Source organism: Suhomyces tanzawaensis (genome assembly GCF_001661415.1).
Source record: "Suhomyces tanzawaensis NRRL Y-17324 unplaced genomic scaffold CANTAscaffold_9, whole genome shotgun sequence".
Lineage (NCBI taxonomy): Eukaryota > Fungi > Ascomycota > Pichiomycetes > Serinales > Debaryomycetaceae > Suhomyces > Suhomyces tanzawaensis.
Window position 1 is genome coordinate 214,187 of NW_017963644.1, and position 19,165 is coordinate 233,351.

The window sequence follows — 19,165 nt, forward strand, 5'->3', positions numbered from 1 at the left end:
CACCTTTGTATTAGCTATTCTAAATCTTATTTAATGTTCTTGAAGCTCTTTCCCTCCATCTGAATGAGTTCCATACAGCACTGTAACTCCAAGTTAAGTCCGTAGCACCTTGCATATAACCGTGATACTTATTAAATTGTTCGGACATATGTCCGCTATTATCAACATGATCTTTGATTATCTCCAAAAATGAGTCTGAATAGTGAAAGAGGTTCCGTGTTAAACTGACATAAGTAGTAGAGCCATATGGAATCACAATTTGAGCATCAGCTTCCGTTTCAATTCTTTCTATATCGATAAAATCTTTAAAGAAATCTTTGTTTTCAGAATTAACAACAATATTTTCACGATTTTTGCCTAATTTATAAAGAAATTTATAAATCACTTCAGCCGCTGTTGCAGTTGATAAAAACCAAGGATTTCCTTCTGACGTTCCATGTCCATCATACACATCTTCAGGGTAACGCCCTAATGCAGCACCAATTCCTCTTTCGAAGCCAATTTTATTGTGGTTGATTGGATAGCGGTACTTCATGTCACCAACCATGGCACTCAAAGTGTTGAGAATTCGTCCATCAGTCACATCAAATGGAACATCTGCATGGTCATTTGACTCGATGTTATGAGAATGAATTGAACCAAGAAGAACAGCAGAATCCAAACCGCTACGCTTCCCAGACTTCAAATATGAAGGGGTTTCAATGATATAAGGATGAGATTCAGGGGCATAACCAGAGATTTCCACAATGAATGCTTTCAAGTCATCATAGGTGTTCTGCAAAGTTTCAATGAAGTCTGGATCATCTTTGAGCTCCTTCGCTACGCGGACACCATCCTTGAGTGCTCTTAATTGAGTAATTGAACCAAAGAAGTGTAATGAGCTAATCTCTTCCCAAAGATCAAATCCTTCTTCTTGCCAATTCTTAGATATGTAGATAAGATCTGGCTTAACTATCTCTTGATAGATGAATTCCTTCGATCCCAAGAATGTGTTTCCAACACCTTTTTCAAACTTGTCTAATAAACTGAGGTAGCTCAAAATTGTGATGACCCTTAATCCAGGGCCATCTCTTTGAGGCCTACCCCAATGTTCGTTGAAGGCAGTATTATCTGCATGGAACTTGGGTTCTCCCAAACCAGACTTCGAGTCATCATCAAATCTCCCTGATTTGTTATCTAATCTTTGAAGATAATAATTATTCTCAATGTATGATTCAACAATCAGCTTGATATGGTCAACACCTTCAAATTCTGCATCTTGGATATAGTAAATTAAAGATTTTATAGTTAAAGCAGCATCACGAGTCCATTGATAAAAGTAATCAGGATCATTTTTAGAAGGTGAAGCAATCACTGCACCTTTTGCCACCTCTGTTTCATTCAAGAAATCACTTATACCTCCAATGTTATTGAGAATACCTTGGAACGAGACTTCCTTCTGTTTGATAATCCAAGTTTCAAAGTTGTTGTTGCGAATATTATCTTTATCATAAATGGAAACTGCTGAAAACCTGATAACCTGATCTCTTAGGAGTTTAAAGATTGACTGACCCTGCACTGAACTAAACAGGACAGGGCTGGTACTAAGTCTAGGAACGTATAAGGCAAAAGCCGAATTCAACAAGAGAAAGCAATAGCAGATGTGACTGATATGGACCTTCATTACTAAATGGTTGGTAATGCCTTTAGGAACCAAGTGTGTATATTTTGATAAGAGCCGATGGGTCTCTTATAAACCGCCCTCAATTAGCAATCTTACTCAAATATTGTTCCCCAGCTAAAAATCTGCTTGAAACACGCCTGAGCTTAATTAAGATGAATGGAAGACTATGTAGCTAACTGTGACCAGTAGTTTCTAGCAATATGATAGTTGAAAGGAATGTAGGATGTTGTTTATATATCAGCGCTGCCCGGTCACAAACAGATTTTTTGCACCCCATAAAAAAGTTGTGGATTCCTCGGATCATTGACAGAAAGAATAGGCACGACAACAAAATATGATCATGTTTTGCCAAGTAGGACAACTTGGTAACTAAGTGAAGGGAAGGAATTTGATGTCATGCTGGGGCTGATATTATCTCATACTGTTATTATTTCACATTCGGGCCGTTTCTGAGTAGTGTACAGGATGGTGTGGGGTAGATAATATCTATGACTATGACCGTGCCTGTTGCGAGCCAGAATCATTGGTTGAAAGCTAGTTTCAGTGAGGGATTCAAACCCCAAGTATTCACGCCGATTGAGAGAAGGCGGGTTGTAGAGCTATCATCGCCTCAGAATAGTACCACGATTGCTCGTGTGGCACTTGCTTTGCACCTCAAATCATGATTTTTCCTCTTCGAGCGGGTTTTACGTCATTTCAATTTCAGGCCCATTGGAAATAAACCATAACTCACCAATGGCCTAATGTGTATCGTATAAAATTTAAAACTTAACGAGAACCTTATGTTTCACTTTATCCAAACATTATATGTGGCTGGAGCCGTTATTTCTTGATCAAGGATCTGCTATTAAAAATCATGTAGTTGCCACGATACTTCTCGGTAGATTTGATTCCTACAAACTTAAGGTTACGGATATAGCCTAGTCTTGGATTTTATAAAACTAAAGAAACTCTGAACTACAGAATGCAAAGATTGTGCACTTCTATGCTTACCATTGGTTGTTACTCTCGATGTAATCAATATCCTGTTCAATGGCCTTCCAGTATTCTTCCATGCTTGTGTACTTTGGCTTCCATCCAATAGCATAACCATTGTCAGCCCTACTTCTAGAGTTGGTACCCCAGTAGTATGGAGCAAACTCGTCTCCAGAAAGCTTAACAAGAGGTTCTGGTTCAAATGCGACGACCTCTGCAGATCCGATCAAGCCCCTCTTGTGCATACTCTTACCGATGTATTCTGATAATTGCTTCCAAGTGTGCTCAATAGAACTTGGCTCCTTGGTAGGGGTGCCTTCATTCTCAAGGGCGTAAGCACCAAAATAGTAACCTTCCTTGTTAGCAGGAATAGATGCACCGTTGAGAAACTTTTGCAAAATCAAGTAGTACAAGTCACCCAAATCTTTGATGTGGATATGACTCCAGATATATTCACCAGAGTAGGAGGTGACAGCTTTTCCATTTTTTTTGGCAAGCCTGATCAAAAAAGGAGATTGAACAGAAATTATTTTGTCGTAACCATTGCTGATACCAACAATGTTAGAAGGACAGATGATTGCAGTAGTAACCTTTTCGTTGTGACTGTGAATGTCCAAAATAATTTCGTCAACTGGTCTGTGGGGTTGTTCTGGAGCCAAAGAGTTGATCTCATCAATATCTTTCGAATCAGAATAAACTTTAGTTGATGGACCCTTGCTAGCACTCAAACTATCACCGAGGACTGAGGTACCAGAAGTGTGGATTAAGACCTTCTTAGTAGTAGAAGTGTGAAGAGCCTCAGCCAAGACCTTGGCTGATGGAACATGGTCAACATTAGCGGTGTTGATAATAACTTCATTCTTGCTGACCAATTCTTTAATGAGGTCCAAGTCATCCAAACAACCAATTGCAGTAGTCACCTTAGAGTTGTTGGTATTGGAGGGTTTGTTTGCTGCAGCCTTAAGTTTTTCACCTTTCTCTTCAGAACGGACCAATGCAGTGACATGGAATTCTATCCCATCTTGGTTGTTCAAGAGCTGGTATAAGGCTTCACCACCAATATATCCGGTAGCACCAGTAAGAAAGACTTCGATTGGCATATTATTGAAAGTTGTTTGTTTGATAGTTAACAATTGAACTAACTGAAGAATCCATCGTTCGATGCATGACTTTAAATACTTCGGTATAGCAATAGCAAAGCTCCCAAAGCTAAAACTATGGCTTACCAATATTCTTGACAATTGTTTGCATGCAGGCTCTTTTCGCATCATACCCGGACTTTTCGGAGAAGCTTTGTAATCATCGAAAGCAGCCATCAGCTAACCACTAGTTCCAAATCCGCAGTGGAACAAACCAGAGAAGAAATTCTGCACACGGCTACATCCTGCATTACAATTAGTAAATGCTAGCTGTATTTGTATCAACTGTTATTAATGAATCGGAGATTTCGGTGATAGCGATTGCTGGCATTTTATTACTTTTCCTTTCATTATTTTGGAGCCTATCATGGCTCCATTGATTGGATATGAGATATACAATACTGAACCACAACCAAGACGATTCTACTAAAGGTACATAAGCTTCTACAACTATTTCTCAAACTTGTCTATGATCCGAAAACAGTACAACGAAAGACAATTTCAAAAAAGTAGGAGCCTTTGGGTCATTTGGTTCAACCCCTTCTGAAAACCCATTCGGCTCATCGACATCAGACAAAAAAAAATGACGACAACTGCAGGATTCGAACCTGCGCGGGCAAAGCCCAAAAGATTTCTAATCTTTCTCCTTAACCACTCGGACAAGTTGCCACTTTTTCTCCATTGTAACAGATTAAACTTAAGTCCTTGGTTTACTTGGACGTGCCGTGATAAGGCATCTGCGACCACGTTTTGCGTCCCTGGGATATGCACGATGTCGAAATCAAATTCCGCTAAATATTCGAGCCACCTAGCTATCCTTTGCTGCGGATACTTCGGTTGTTCCCGTAGGTACTGCAAACTGAAGTGATCTGTTCTGAGTAAGAACTTATTTCCAAGTAGTAAATTCCTAAAATGTTGCAAACTAGAATGTATTGCCAAAAATTCTCTTTCTTGTGCCAGGTATCTCTGTTGTCTGGGTTCCATTTTCTTACTGAAATAAGCGACAACACCTAACAATTTTCCTTTATCGTCGACTTGTTCGAGGGTAGCACCCATGGCTGTCCCTGACGCGTCTGTAGTCAATCTAAATGAATTAGATGGGTCTGGAGATATCAAGATTGGTGCCGTCACCAACTTCTCCTTTAAATCTCTGAACGCTTTTCCTTGCGTTTCTTTCCATTCTTCAGTTCCTTTAATGAACTCTACTATAGGTCTAGCAATCTTGCTGCAACCTTCAATAAACCTTCTATAATAGTTTATTGTTCCTAGGAAACTCTGTGCTTCCTTAACCGTTTTCGGTTCTGGCCATTCCACTATAGCTTTGATCTTGCTCTCAAGTGGTTGAACTCCTTTGGTTCCTATCCAATGGCCCAAGTATTCCAATTCTTCTTTAAAGAAATCACACTTCTTTAACTTGGCGATAAACTTATTCTCTCTAAGCTTATTCAATACTAGTCTAACATGCTTCTCATGTTCTTCCTTGTTTTTGGAGTAAATTAATATATCATCCAAATACACCATTACAAACTCTTTGTAATCTTCCAATACCCTATTCATTGCTAACTGGAATGTTCTGGGTGCGTTGGTCAACCCAAACGGCATGACATTCCAAACGTACTGATCTGTTTTCGTAACAAAAGCAGTCTTATCCACATCCTCTGGGTGGATTCTAATTTGATGATATCCTGACATCAAATCTAACTTCGAGAAGATCTTGGCTTGTCCAAGGTTCTCTAATATATCGTCGATTCTGGGTAATGGGAACTTCGACTTAACAGTCTGATTATTCAAGGCTCTATAGTCCATGCATAACCTTAGTTCTCCCGACGCCTTTTTGACAAATAAGACGGGGGCAGCAAATGGTGATTGGCGTCTTTCAATAAAGCCAGTCTCTAACCATGTTGCTATTTGCTTTGCCAACTCTTCTTGTTCGGGTTGGGATAATCTGTAGGGTGCTCTAGCTGGCGGATCCCTACCTTCATGTAAAGTAATACGATGTACGTATTCTCCCAACTCTGGCAATTCCTTTGGTGCTGTGTTCGTCACAACATCCGAATATTCTTCTGCAATGAAGTCGGGGGTTGAATTCCGCTCTTCGTGCCTATCATTCATGCACAGAATTCACCATGACGACTCCAGTCATCAGAATTTTCTCTTCTTTCTTCAAATCCTTCTTTAGTTGTCTGCTATTGATCAACCTAATTTCCGTAGAGGGATTTCCTCCTGTCAAGATCATTTGATCTAACAGATTTAGTGTTTCTCCTTGGAGGTTCATATTTTCCTTACTCCAATCTAAACGGTTACCGTGTTTCAACGCAAACGGTTTGCCCAAAATGATGGGTGTATCTGTTTGGTCATCTTCAATCACAACGAATTTCAACCTTTCTTGTAACCATGGTAATTCAATCTCTTCGTTGCTTACAAACTTTCCTCCTGCAAAACCTTTAAGAATCAGCTTTCTCTTCCGCGATACGATTGTAATAGAATCACTTTCCTTTAATTTTCTAACAAGTTCTCTAGATATAAGATTGGCCATTGCACCTGGGTCGACAAGTGCTACATAATTTTGGTTATCAATCTTCATGATTCCGGTATAAGGTTTAAGTTCAGCTTCACTGTACTCCTCATTAGGTGGACTCAGCTCGTCTGCCACCGAGATGGTAGTGACCTTTCCCACGGAGAGGTTTTGTTTACCGTCAGAGTCTCCTTCAACTGACTTCGCTAGTTTTTTGAACTAGTTTTCTTGTTTTCTGGACAGTTTCTCAGAATGTGACCTTCCTTGCTGCACTTGTAACAGGTCACCTTGCTTCCTGATTTAGGAGCGTAGGGTCTTTGTCCTGCTGGCTTAGCTTGATGAGGTTTTCTGTAAGAATTTCCAGACATATAGTTAGCGGCTCTTTCGCAAGCTACCGCAATTTCCATTGCATCGCCTAGGGTCTCTGGGCGAGTAGCCACAAAGTCTCTAGCGAACTTGGGTGATAATTTCGCTTGGTACATCCGGACAAGGATATCTTCATCGAAGTCCGGGACCGAATAGGTCAACAACTGGTTGAACTGTTTGTTAAATTCCTTAACTGGGAGGTTTCCTTGGGTGAGACGAAAAAATTCATCCGTCGTATCGTTTTTGCCCTGTTGCAACCGGCTGGCATAACTCGTAAATTCAGGCCAGATGGAATTTGGATCCTTACCCATTGTCTCCATTTGATGCTCGTGTCTTTTGAGCAACTTGTGCAAGTGTTTTCTTTCCGGACCACTACCGACTTGGTAGGAAACCCATCTTGCCACAGCAATTGGTTCGAAAGGAACGTTAAGCATCAGGATTCTAGCCTCAATGTTGGCTAAGTAATCAAAGAGGGTCATCTTATCCTTTCCATGGGGGGACCATGTGGAGTTAAGCCCTAAGATGTCGAAGTAATTGACACCTGGGTTGGAACCTTCTGGTTCGGTGGTAGGGGTTTCGGTTTCACTTTTCATATTCGTCTGACTTATCTCTTTTTTGCAACTTCCCTGGTTCAACGTAGCTGCGCTACCAACTGTAACAGATTAAACTTAAGTCCTGTGTCTAATGCTTTATTAGTAACCTCTTACTAATAAATGTCTCTTCACTATANCGTCCGTCCTATAGTATCTCTAACAGTAGCTTATGTAATTCTTTGGAAACGTCTTAATCTTAAATACTATTACTCTTAATAATATATTGAATCTTAAGTAATCTGTCACTTAGGAACTATTGCTCTTCTTGAGTTCTTCAATAATCCCCTTGTCTTCCTAAATCTAATCTAAGCTACGCTTTTATACTTCTTGCTTCCGTTCGTACGGCATCCTTTTGCTCGTCTATCGTCTCTCTGCATTTGTCAGCAGTTTCAGGACATTTGTCATCAACTGCATCCAACTGCCTTATAACCTGACTTCTCGTCTAATGTCTTCCAACACCCGAGGTTAACATGTCTTCTTTGTCGAACTCATAACTTTAATTAGTCAGCAAGTCGTATAAGCGTACGTAATCAACCGTAACGTGATCTCAAACCGTTACATCCATGAAAAGAGTGAGAGTGAGATACAAAGATTACGTATTATTTTACGTAATAGCAATTAGGTGCCTTCTGTGGCGCACAAAGTTGCAAAAAATCATCAAAAAACAAAATTGAATTCAAAAATTAATTTAATTATAACGGTTTGACCATAATGGTGTGTTATCCATAGCAATAGGTATATAGTCAGTAGATTATAATATACTTCCCATTAGCAAAAAAAAAAAAGTATGCGGATAAAAAGTGGTTAACTCAATCCGCTTCTCTAACAGCTACCTTCATGGAGTCAGGTTAAACAACTCTGCCTAGGCAGACGACATAGCCTTATTCATCGAAGAATCGTTAGACTTCCAGATAATTGCGGACGAACTCCATAACTACCAACAAGTGTCTAGCAGCAAGTTTAATCAAGATAAATCCCACATCTATATAAGAGGTCCACCCACAGACGAGGAGACGAAGAAGCGGAAGGGACAGAGGAAGAGGTACGCCACCCGATCCTCAACTTCCCCGTCAAGAAACTCGCGGCGTCCTCCATTGAGTACTTAGGCTTCAGCCTATGAACCTCAATTGGACTCATGAGATCAACAAACTCATGCATCTCATGAAAACGCGCTTGATAACGGAACTCCCGGCCACACTCCGAGCACAAGCGATAAATTCATACTGGTTCTCCAAGCTATACTTTAGAGACCTACACTCACCAATGCCCAGAGCGAAGTTACAACAGTTAACTCAAAAAATTAGCTGGCTCTTCCCAGGTATTGGCAAGGAAAAAGTCTTTGGATTAAAGGAGAATGGAGGCTATGGAGTGCTCGACATCGACTTGCAACTCAGAGCCAGAAGGGCTTTATACATCTACAACACCCTCACCGGCACTAAGCATATACATTATGCTATCCTCAGAGGAAAATTACAGAGTATCACCCCAGGCAGCCACGGATGGTTTTGCTTCCTCGTGGGAGACAACTACTCCAGAACATTCAGGGTGAAAGAACTCTGTCAACATGTGGATCTCACGGAAGCGGAAAGAGAATACCTCCATACAAAGAGGATGTCTAAGGCTAGAGGATTCCTCGACAACATCCTAGGCTGGGATGACCAACCCGTTACTGCGGCAACCTTCACAAGCTTAACTAGACGCATGAAAGAATCCAAGGAACAGGTACTCATTCTGAGAAGATGGAACGAACGTCTTCCAGACATAGGCACAACCGGATGGAAATCATTTTGGAAGCGCCTCAAAACCCTTAGCTTTAAGTAGTCAGGGGCCATCGACGGCATACAACTATTCAACCATGGATCCCAAAACCACCGCATTATCAATGAACAGACATGTCCAACATGCAAAGCAGCTACCCCTCCGGACATGAGGGCAGTGGAACACGTCTTCGTTCGGTGCCCCCAGCCCAGCAATGTTGGGAAATCCTCAGCATCCCAGAAGAACTTCGCAACATACGAAGCTTAGTCGCCCCACTGGCGCAGATTATAAATGATACAACTATCATCAAATTGGACAAGTTGATTAAGACTCTTTGGAGGTTATGGGTGCAACGACGAGCACAAGGGGAGGCCCATGCTCGTCCTCCAACCACCAACTAATTGTCTTTCCTCTTGTCCAGCCAAAGTTCCTAATGAAAATCTTATCTAACATGAGCTGCTTCTACAAGGTGCCTTTTGTTGCGCACCAAGTTGCAAAATGAGCATAAAACAAACTTTAAAAACTAATCAAATTATAACGGTTTGACCATAATGGCGTGATCCATTGCAATAAGTATATAGCCAGTAGATTGTAGCTTCCTTCCCATTAGCGAAGATTAAAAAAGGCGCATACTTCAATTTAACTCATATCACCATATCATAATAGAGGAAAATTATATCAAGTATAAATTATAATTCAATGAATTAAAACACACCTGGCATATTCTATTTCAGAGTAGTAAAACAGCAATAGGTAATCAGCTACTCAAGCCCCCTTTTACCATTTGCTAGTGATCGTTCTTGATTATACTATCCTTGTAGATTTAGTGAAACATACGCAAAGTAGAATAAGAGCACAATAACGTTACCTCCATTTCATGGGAATTAGCAACAAACAAGATCTGAATATAACTGAAAGCAATCTAAGTAGTTTTCACAAAATGTCTCTTTTGATCGGTTAATGCTCTAACTAGATCAGGTCTTTCCAACAATTATAAAAATCAACTGGGCAAAAGGCCGAAGGCTTTTTCAGTTCCGGAAACCGAGCACTTAACCAGAATATCAACAGTTCTTGAGGGGTGATCGCAAGACATTGTAATTTCTAGAATGCTTGATAAGCGATTCGCAAGCCTTACGTATCCGTTCCTGGGGACATTAAGTCAAGTGATGAACACAATGCCCCACCACATACTCCAACCATAACAGGAATTTCCCGCTCTTATTGTGCTTTACGACAGCCACAAAAGCTTCTAATGAGTCTAGGTGCAAGTATTTGAGGCTTGTTGAAGCTTATGAGAAGTTCACCTAAAATGCTGGACGGAGATTAATAACGTGAATAGCGGCAACTGCCACCTTGAGTTTGAGGTGAAAACTCTGGGGAGATTCTTAAGAATTAACTTCTGTTCTGAGTGCTCCGAAAACTTCCTGGCTATGAAACTATCCATATCTAATTGTGGCCTGACTGAACCCGGGGAAATAACCATTTGAGAGTCTATTTTAATGTTATCTTTAATAGTACCTACAATATTCTTTGGGCTTCATAAACGAACTCAACAATTCGGAGAATAACAGATATACTCTGATTCCAAAGCAACAAAGTCATATTGAGTGGGCTGGGAAATAACTCCAAGGGTAAAACTCTTTGAAAGACAAGCCGGTTTACAAGTAGACCAACACAAATGGTGCTCGTCAGGCCAATAAAGTTCTCAAAACTCAGCAGGTCTTTTTTGACATGTTCGAAATTGTCTTCAGGACTTAAATCTGACAGGAGTTCAGTAGACTATAATTAATTTATTAGCAGGAAAGACCTTGTCCTTTAACAAAGCTTTGTATCTTTTTCAGATTAAGAAGGCGTATATTTTGTAGGCAAAGAAGAAGCCGTCTATTGAATCAAATTGAACGTGAAACAAAGGATAAACATCCATTCCCAATATTCTGATCCTTGGATCATATTAAATGAACTCTGCAGAAACAACTCTTACCTCTAGGACACAATAGTTGGTCAAACATCCATGCAACCTATTCAGCTCAAATGCTCATAATTCGAAATCAAATACTCAATAGCTATAAGAATTACAAGCTAAGTTTAATATCCTCACACCACTTGAACACTACTACTAATTGAAAATGTAATCTCACGTTTCCAAAGTCTGCATGCGGTGAATTAGTGTCGAACAGCTTAAGCGAAATATAAACCAAATCAGATAGATGGCTACAATATACAATAATCTTCTTAAGCAACGCCAGTTTCTTCTTCATTGACCATTCGAACGGATGTTTCCAATCTTTACTACCCTTACTACTGTATTATCTATTAAATTAATATGACTTAAAAAACTATTCAAGTCCATATTATGATTATTAAAATCAAATAAAACGAAATTGAACTCAACTTACAATATTTCTCAAGATGCAACTCATGCAATTAATAGACTAAGACATTTGATCTATATCCATATACGTACAGACAAAACTTGGAAATACGCAATTGACTTTCGATTCAAATCAAAAACTTAACAACTTCTAATCTTCTTATCTATAATATACTCAGGAATTCAAAAACAACCTTCTTCGAACCCAAATCTATCAGAGAGCAAAGATCAAATTAACGTCTAATGGAGAAATTGAAATAACATCGAAGAAATAAATCATACCCCCCACCTTACTGCCTCGTAAAATCTCAGCTAGCGTTTAAATAAACAATGCACAATCCACAATAACTTGCAATAAATTATTCCGCTTGAGAAGTACTCAGTTAAGAATATGTCTGTACATTTCATGGCAACTTCGAAATTAAGACCACTCATAAACTTCCATTCATACACACTAGGATCGAGAAGATAGAAAGTATTTGTACTTAGCATACTTTTGAGGCACTCTATGATAGGTATCAGTTCCGATAGACCTTGTGATTTCCATAAATATGTGGGTCAGTCCTTCTTGTACAGGAAAAGATCGGATATGTTGATCAAACAATTAATCCGAACTTATACAAGATTGTTAAAATGTATGATTTGGTTTTGCACCAATTCAAGAAAAAGAGTTGAAATCTGGCTGTTAGCCTGCTAGTTCAGTAGTTTAAGCTTTGTGAACTATTGTAATATTTCGATTCTTTTTACATTGTGCTTACATACATACGAACAGAAATGATTATCGATAGATTTAAATCTGTAGAACAACTTAGTCCCAAATTTGAACTTCGATGCTTACACGAGTGATTTTTAGAACTGTCTGAAAGCTAGCATGGAGCTTGTAATTAACTTCTCATGGTCATGTGGGTTGAAACCTAATATTCCAGGGCCACCGCTTATTGAATCTGTTTCAATTCGCTCTTGAGATGCAAGAGAGATGCGATTTGAATTATCACCAGCTTAAATACCAAGAGTAATGGCGATGAATCTCTCAGCTTGTATTCGGGAATTCTCATTGGAGTCCTAGTGAAGATAGCCTACAATTTTCTCAACTTGCGTGCCTTGAACTTGGGAAGACGGGAACGGAGTATTCTTGAGTAATGAGTTTGTTGATTTTGTAGAAGGGATCTCATATTTCAAGGAAGGCGAGGCAAAATTTAACCAGTGCACAAATGGAAGCGTTGCAAGGTGAGAACACAAATTGAGAAGCTACTTGTTTGCAACAGCGAAGTAAATCGCTAAATTAGAAGCATTTAACTGTTATGTAATTATTATAACTTGTAGGCTTTGAAGCATCTAAGCCTGTAAGGCGTATACTTGTTTCTGCTCCTGCCTACTTTGTTGGCTGCGAAATATAATCACGTGACTAATATTAGTTTAGGGGGGTCAGGTAAGGGATCATCAACAGTTGTATTGATAGTTATGGACCGAATTGGTCAAGATTGACCAGCTGCAATTTTCAGGAGGATAAGTCACTGGAGCTAAAAATATATCTGAACATCCCTATTGTCTAATATACTACAACAGGTATTCGCCAAGAACTTAATCATGACATTTTCAAAAGTTCAAGCTTGACCATCACTGACTTCTGTTACGTGGCTGTAAATGCTTCAATATTTCATCTTCTTTACCTAAACTCAGATCAAGAAATTTTCAGTAGTGCATTTCTTAGTAAAAAATCTAGAACGTACATGTTTTGCTCAATATTCTTTGTTGCCTTACTATGATCCACCAATCACAATTATTTGAAAGCAAAATACATTTTATATCTATCGCCACTTGGATAAGATGTAGCAGCTGGTCAGGATCTGATTCTGTGGGTTATTGGGTAATTGTATTATTTTAGACTGTGCTATGAATGCTGTACTGGACCGGAATACTCACCCCATAGTGAAAATGGCCCTGGGCTTTGCTTAAATTTTCAGCACCACTAGTTGAACTTAACGCTGCTGCTTAACGAACTCCTCTCTTTCTGAAGGACTTGTCGGGTCGAAACCTTATATACTGAGCAAATTTCTTCAGTTACCTAGTGCCATTTAAACATATTTTCGAATAAATTCTTTATTTCTCGAAGATTTGCTAACTTTCGAATAAATTCTTTATTTCTCGAAGATTTGCTAACTCAATCAAGTAAATAAGGATTAATATGTAATACTTCAATTCAATATGTCCATGATTGTCTACAGTATAGACAGTTGCCTTAGCTCATGTAATTGAAAAAAGGTTTCCAGGTTTCATAATCCAAAATTAGTCACAGCCTCAAACTTGAAATATGAGGCCAATACTGTAATACAATTGCTGAAGCAACACCATCCATTAAATAGTATTTAATCTTTTAAGCTCACTAAAGTGAGACAATTCCCCAACAGAGCTATCTCATATATCAATTCCTACTCCTCGAGATTCATAAGAAGTCCATCTAATTATTCTGTTCTTAACTCACTTAGAGTAGGTCATATTGTGATTCTTTTGTCACCAATTCCGGTTTTGTTTCATGATGCCGGTGTAACATTCAGTTCCGGCCGAGAATTCGAATATTACCTCTGTATTGAACTTCATGAAGAAGATACGGAAATCTACTAGATTAATCCGTTCCCAATATTTTTATCTCCAATAATAGCTCAAGTTAAATATTATAACGTCCTTGTCTCAAGAATTCTAATAATAATAGAATCTGGAGTCCTTGTCTGAACCACCTTACAAAATTTCGGAATCTTGTAAAGACATAGTGTAGAGTTATAGACGGGACTGATCTATTGTCATTCTAGTGTGTCCTTGTGGGTTGCCTCATTAATGATCCTTTTCACAGTTTCCCCCGCATTGACATATCACTTCCGGATATCTAGTCTTCCGGTATGAACCTTAATTAGCTCCAGAGCCTTAAAAAATGTTGGTCAATCATATAGCTCGAGGTACATGCATGCAAACTAGCCGATCTATCTGATTATGTAGGTGTCCCTCATCTGATTTGATAGAAATTGGTAATTACGATATTAAATGTTTGAGTACACCCTCACAACGTGTATGCAGTTTATATTGGCTCGGCTTAGGGAGGATTTACAATCAATCAAATCCCACAACTATTCATTAAAGGTTGTTGGAAACCAATAGATTTTGGTGCCTGTTATACCTCAGATTAGGCGGTGATAGATCTCAACTTTGCTTGGTCTGTGGCCTGATACTGTTCTAAAATCACAGGATTCCGCTGTTGAATTCCGGGTTTCCGAGGGGAACGCATTATGTGGGGAAGGCATTGTCATATGAGTCTGAGAGAATCATCGGATAACTGGTCAAGGTGTCGGATATAAAAGAAGGAAAGGACTCGACTCGAATTAACACTGATTCAATTGTTCAACTAGCTCCCAGGAATACAATGTTTGACTTACAGGAAGCGCTTATGCCGATGGATGTGACGGAGGAGCACATTGACACCGTGCTTTTGCTCATGGATGCCGTCGTTCACGAGACTACAGTCGATAACGTCCTTCCTTACTTGGATAAGGATTTCCCAAAAGAAAGATTGGAAGAGTACCTTAAAGGATATAGCAGACCATCGCAAATTCCAGAATATAGACAATTCGTGAGGCAACAGATCAGCGCAAGCTACACCCCCACGAAGACACAGAGAGACTTTAGATTCTTAGCCGTTTTATTACAGTCAAGATTTGCCACTCCATTATTCACCAACTCTCTTAAGTTGATTTCAGAAATGTCCATCAAAGAAAGGGAAGAATTGTTGAAATCCTGGAGGGATTCCCCACTTCCATTGAAAAGACGGTTACACTCAGTTTTCACCACTTTGGGACTAGTTGGATTTGCAAGGTATGCTACAGACTTACACAATGCTGCCATTGGATATCCTGGCAGAGACACTAGAGAGTTCGAAAATCAAGCCAGGCCTGAGTTCAGATACGAAATGATGGACAAGCCAACTTCAGATGGCCACGTGTTATCCATTCCAAATGTTGATGTCCTTATCATTGGCTCTGGATCTGGAGCTGGAGTAGTGGCACAAACATTATCAGAACAAGGTCACAAATGTCTTGTTCTTGAGAAAGGAAAGTACTATCACGAATCAGAATTCACTTTCAATGAAAATGAAGCAAGATTATTGTATGAAAATGAAGGTGCAGTGACAACCACCGACCAACTGTTATTTATGTTAGCTGGCTCTACCTTTGGAGGTGGTTCTACCGTAAATTGGTCAGCATGCTTGAAGACTCCATTCAAAGTCCGTAAGGAATGGTATGACGATTACGGACTTGATTGGGCTGCAAATGAAAGCTATGATCAATGTATGGATTACGTATGGAAGAAAATGGGTGCATCTTCGGAGAACCTTGACCATTCGCAATCCAACAAAGTTGTTTTGGAGGGTGGTAGAAAGTTAGGCTACACAGTCAAAGAGATTGCCCAAAACACTGGTGGCCATAATCCCCACAATTGCGGAATGTGTAACTTCGGTTGCAAACGCGGAGTGAAACAGGGTGCTCAAGCACTCTGGTTGCGCGAAGCACTGGATAATGGTTGTCAATTCATGGATCAAGTAAGAGTAATTCAGATTTTGCACAATGATGGAAAAGCAACTGCAGTATTATGTCAGAACGAACTCACCGGCACTAGGTTCACAATTACAGGCCCAAGAAAATTTGTTGTAAGTGGTGGCTCATTGAATACTCCCATTGTATTACAACGTTCGGGATTCAAGAACAAACACATTGGCAAAAACTTAAAGTTGCATCCTGTTACGGTGATTTTTGGCGACTTTGGAAGGGGAGTGAAATCCGATCCTCACTATTACCCAATCATGACAAGTGTTTGCACAGAGAAAGATGATTTAGATGGCAAAGCACATGGTGCAAAAATTGAAACTAATATACATGCCCCTTCGATCCATATGGCATTCTTGCCATGGGATGGTAGTGACAATGCAAGGAGGTTCCAATTGCGTTACAACAGTTTATCATCTTTGTTGATAATTACCAGAGATACAACTAGTGGAAGCGTAACTTTTGATCCCAAAAGACCAGATGCTATGATTGTTGACTATACTGCCAACAAGTTTGACAGAAACGCTCTTTTACAAACCATGTTAATTGCTGCAGATATGTTATATATTCAAGGTGCCGAAGAAATCCTTGCTCCACAATCATCAAAACTTACCTTCAAGTCCTCCAAACCAAAGGAAGAGAGGACTAAAACTGATCCGGATTATGTTGCCTTTAGGAATAAGATTGCTAATTCGCCAATCGAAGTCTATGGCACTAAAATTGGATCAGCTCATCAAATGAGCACTTGCAGAATGTCCGGAAAAGGACCTGCCTATGGGGCATGTGATACTAAAGGTAGGCTTTTTGAGTGCAAGAACATTTATGTTGCAGATGCTAGTGCTATGCCAACTGCTAGTGGTGCTAATCCTATGATTTCGACCATGAGTATTGCAAGGCATGTTGCATTGGGTATTGCAAAAGACTTGGAGCCTCAAATCAAACTTTGATTTCGCCTTTGATGTTAAGTTGCTTAATGCAGATCATTTGAAGTGCTTGAGAATTATTTGATAAATATATTATGCTTTTTTGTACAGATTAATGTAAGAAGATTCGTAACTAAGATGGAAATTAATCCGAGCATAGTGAGTCTAACTCAATCGGAAGATGAGAGCCAGTTAACTTGATTGTGAGCGAAACTGCATACGTCCTCCATATTTGCTTTGGAAAAGTGCTCAAATTGCAACTTATCCTCACACAATGCTTTATTTATATGGGCCCATTGGGTAGCCTCAAAATCAATCTCTTTCTGTTCATCTCCAGAGTTGTTCGGATATTTGAAATTACCATACAATCTGTATTTGAGTTTCATGCTGTCTTTTTCATAAATGTTGTCCTTTGTGATCAAATCCAATGGATCAAGTTTTGGGTAATTGCAATGCAATGTGAAAAGTGGAGTGCCAGCACGAGATTCGAAATCTTTATCCTGTAATTCTTTGAGCTTCTTAATTTGTTCGTCAATTGATAAATTATCGGTTGAAGCATCTTTGAGGACTTTCTCTTGGTAAATTTGGTAGTCACTCAATGGGTCTTTCTGACCCATTGCAACTCCTTCGAATTTATTATTCGAGTCTAGGTAGCCTGCTGTGAGAATGAAAGATTTAAGTTGATAATACTTTTCTCCAGTTACTTCAGCAGCAGCAACAAATGTGTCCTTATCACCCTCTCCTTGCTCGCCGAGTGAAAATAATTTATAATACAATTTTGGACCATAAACATTGTAGTAAAGTGATAACATTAATGTTTTTCCATGAGTGGCTTTATTTATCATCAATTGTCCTGATTCAGTGGATAAATCTGGTAAGGCACCTTCCAAATCGTGAAAAGGAACACTTGCAAGGTCATCGTCTGACATATTCATCTCCTCTTTGGATGAAGTTTTCAACGGAAAACGGTTATACCTTACTCTTTTCAATTCATTGACTTCAATTCCCGCTATTTCATAAAATTTTGGAGAAACTGTTCTTTGCCAATAATCTGGCCAAGTTATCATTCCATTTGCCGCATACAATTCACTATCGAATATTAGTTCGGGCTTCTGTAAAGCAAAATTGTCCGAGTCCAACAAAAGGATATGTTGAAATGTTGATGACATCAAAGCCAATGATTTGTATTGATAACTCTTGATTTGATCTTGCCATTTTAACATTACCATTGGACCGAACGTATCCGCAAGCAGAATGCACGATGCATTTAATGCTGGTAATATTTTTGAACAAAATTCATCTTCCCGTTCAAATTCTTTGATAGTTGGAATGACAACCTCCACAGGAAGCTCAGAACCAGTTTGTCTAAGTGAGAGGATTGAAAGATACGACAACCAAGAATATCTTCCTCCTCCAACCATCACAACCCCTCGACTGCCCTTCTTGTAGGTGGAGGTAGGGAATTTCTTAGGCAAGTTCTCTAATACCCTGTCGTGTTTCAACTTCATCTCGCTAATAACTTCATCTGATATGATTGCTCTGGACAAAAGGACTTCTTTAGTCAATGGCCCCAGAAGTTGTTCTTCTTTGGGGACATATTTCACGGCATCGTCGAAGTTCTCGATCTCAATAGCAGAGTTCTCAAGTGTATCAAAAATTGTTTCCCAAAACTTATGTGACTCGGGTGTTTTGTAGAGACCCACAACAGGCTTTGGTTCAGGTTTGTCCTCTTCCGGTTTGATGGTCTTGAATGTTAGGTCTTGAGTGTAATCTAGCGTGGTATAGCATGCCACTATGAAGATTGATATGAGCACACCAAGAGCAACCACCACCTTCGCTCGGAACCTTGAAATTCGTTGAATCATCGATAGTTTCTGAAAAGGGCGTTACAAGGCGACTTTATAGATGTTCGCGTCAATGAGCGGCTCAAAAAGACGCATGCGGCGATCGGCAGGCTACAAACTAATTCTACTTTTAGCACACAGATACTCCTATGACTAGATGCAGCACTAGCATAACAATATTTTTTTGGCTTTCTCTGGTCTTTATGGTTCATACGGCAGGATAGACTGGAAAGAGAAGATCTTTCTATTGCGAACGGCTGAACCCTCTTCATCGTTTAATCTCAAACAACAATTTATTCAAGAATCAGAAATGTATTACACTATCAAATAATAGCAGAAACTGTACTCTCCACAGTTAGTTGCCCCTTGCTTCTCTACTCCTCTCCACCGAGAAATTGCTATAGCTTCCCTGGAGTCATCGCATAAAAC

At 39.5% G+C, this 19,165-nt stretch overlaps 6 protein-coding genes and 1 non-coding gene across 7 annotated transcripts; 2 read left to right on the forward strand and 5 right to left on the reverse strand.

Moving 5' to 3' along the window:
• Positions 1–19: 19 nt before the first annotated feature.
• SGA1 (glucan 1,4-alpha-glucosidase) lies at positions 20–1,663 on the reverse strand (the record flags this gene model as incomplete). Its single annotated transcript, XM_020211940.1, has 2 exons — positions 20–1,482; positions 1,552–1,663. 2 exons carry the CDS (start codon positions 1,661–1,663, stop codon positions 20–22), a joined length of 1,575 nt encoding a protein of 524 aa, XP_020061926.1.
• Positions 1,664–2,652: 989 nt separating this feature from the next.
• CANTADRAFT_57474 (NAD(P)-binding protein) lies at positions 2,653–3,738 on the reverse strand (the record flags this gene model as incomplete). The annotated part of the gene is made up of 1 exon (XM_020210699.1): positions 2,653–3,738. One exon carries the CDS (start codon positions 3,736–3,738, stop codon positions 2,653–2,655), a length of 1,086 nt encoding a protein of 361 aa, XP_020061927.1.
• A 626-nt stretch (positions 3,739–4,364) lies between these two features.
• Positions 4,365–4,446, reverse strand: CANTADRAFT_t253. The gene has a single exon. It is a non-coding gene; the product is annotated as a tRNA-Ser (tRNA).
• A 2,052-nt stretch (positions 4,447–6,498) lies between these two features.
• On the reverse strand, positions 6,499–7,251 carry CANTADRAFT_92392 (uncharacterized protein; the record flags this gene model as incomplete). Its single annotated transcript, XM_020211941.1, has 1 exon — positions 6,499–7,251. The coding sequence occupies one exon, from the start codon at positions 7,249–7,251 to the stop codon at positions 6,499–6,501; it is 753 nt and encodes a 250-aa protein (XP_020061928.1).
• A 1,263-nt stretch (positions 7,252–8,514) lies between these two features.
• On the forward strand, positions 8,515–9,072 carry CANTADRAFT_8398 (uncharacterized protein; the record flags this gene model as incomplete). Its single annotated transcript, XM_020211287.1, has 1 exon — positions 8,515–9,072. The coding sequence occupies one exon, from the start codon at positions 8,515–8,517 to the stop codon at positions 9,070–9,072; it is 558 nt and encodes a 185-aa protein (XP_020061929.1).
• Positions 9,073–14,822: 5,750 nt separating this feature from the next.
• CANTADRAFT_57701 (long chain fatty acid oxidase) lies at positions 14,823–16,916 on the forward strand (the record flags this gene model as incomplete). The annotated part of the gene is made up of 1 exon (XM_020210725.1): positions 14,823–16,916. One exon carries the CDS (start codon positions 14,823–14,825, stop codon positions 16,914–16,916), a length of 2,094 nt encoding a protein of 697 aa, XP_020061930.1.
• A 146-nt stretch (positions 16,917–17,062) lies between these two features.
• Positions 17,063–18,933, reverse strand: MNN23 (Mnn23p; the record flags this gene model as incomplete). The annotated part of the gene is made up of 1 exon (XM_020211078.1): positions 17,063–18,933. The coding sequence occupies exon 1, from the start codon at positions 18,755–18,757 to the stop codon at positions 17,063–17,065; it is 1,695 nt and encodes a 564-aa protein (XP_020061931.1). The 5' UTR covers positions 18,758–18,933.
• Between the last annotated feature and the right edge of the window lie 232 nt (positions 18,934–19,165).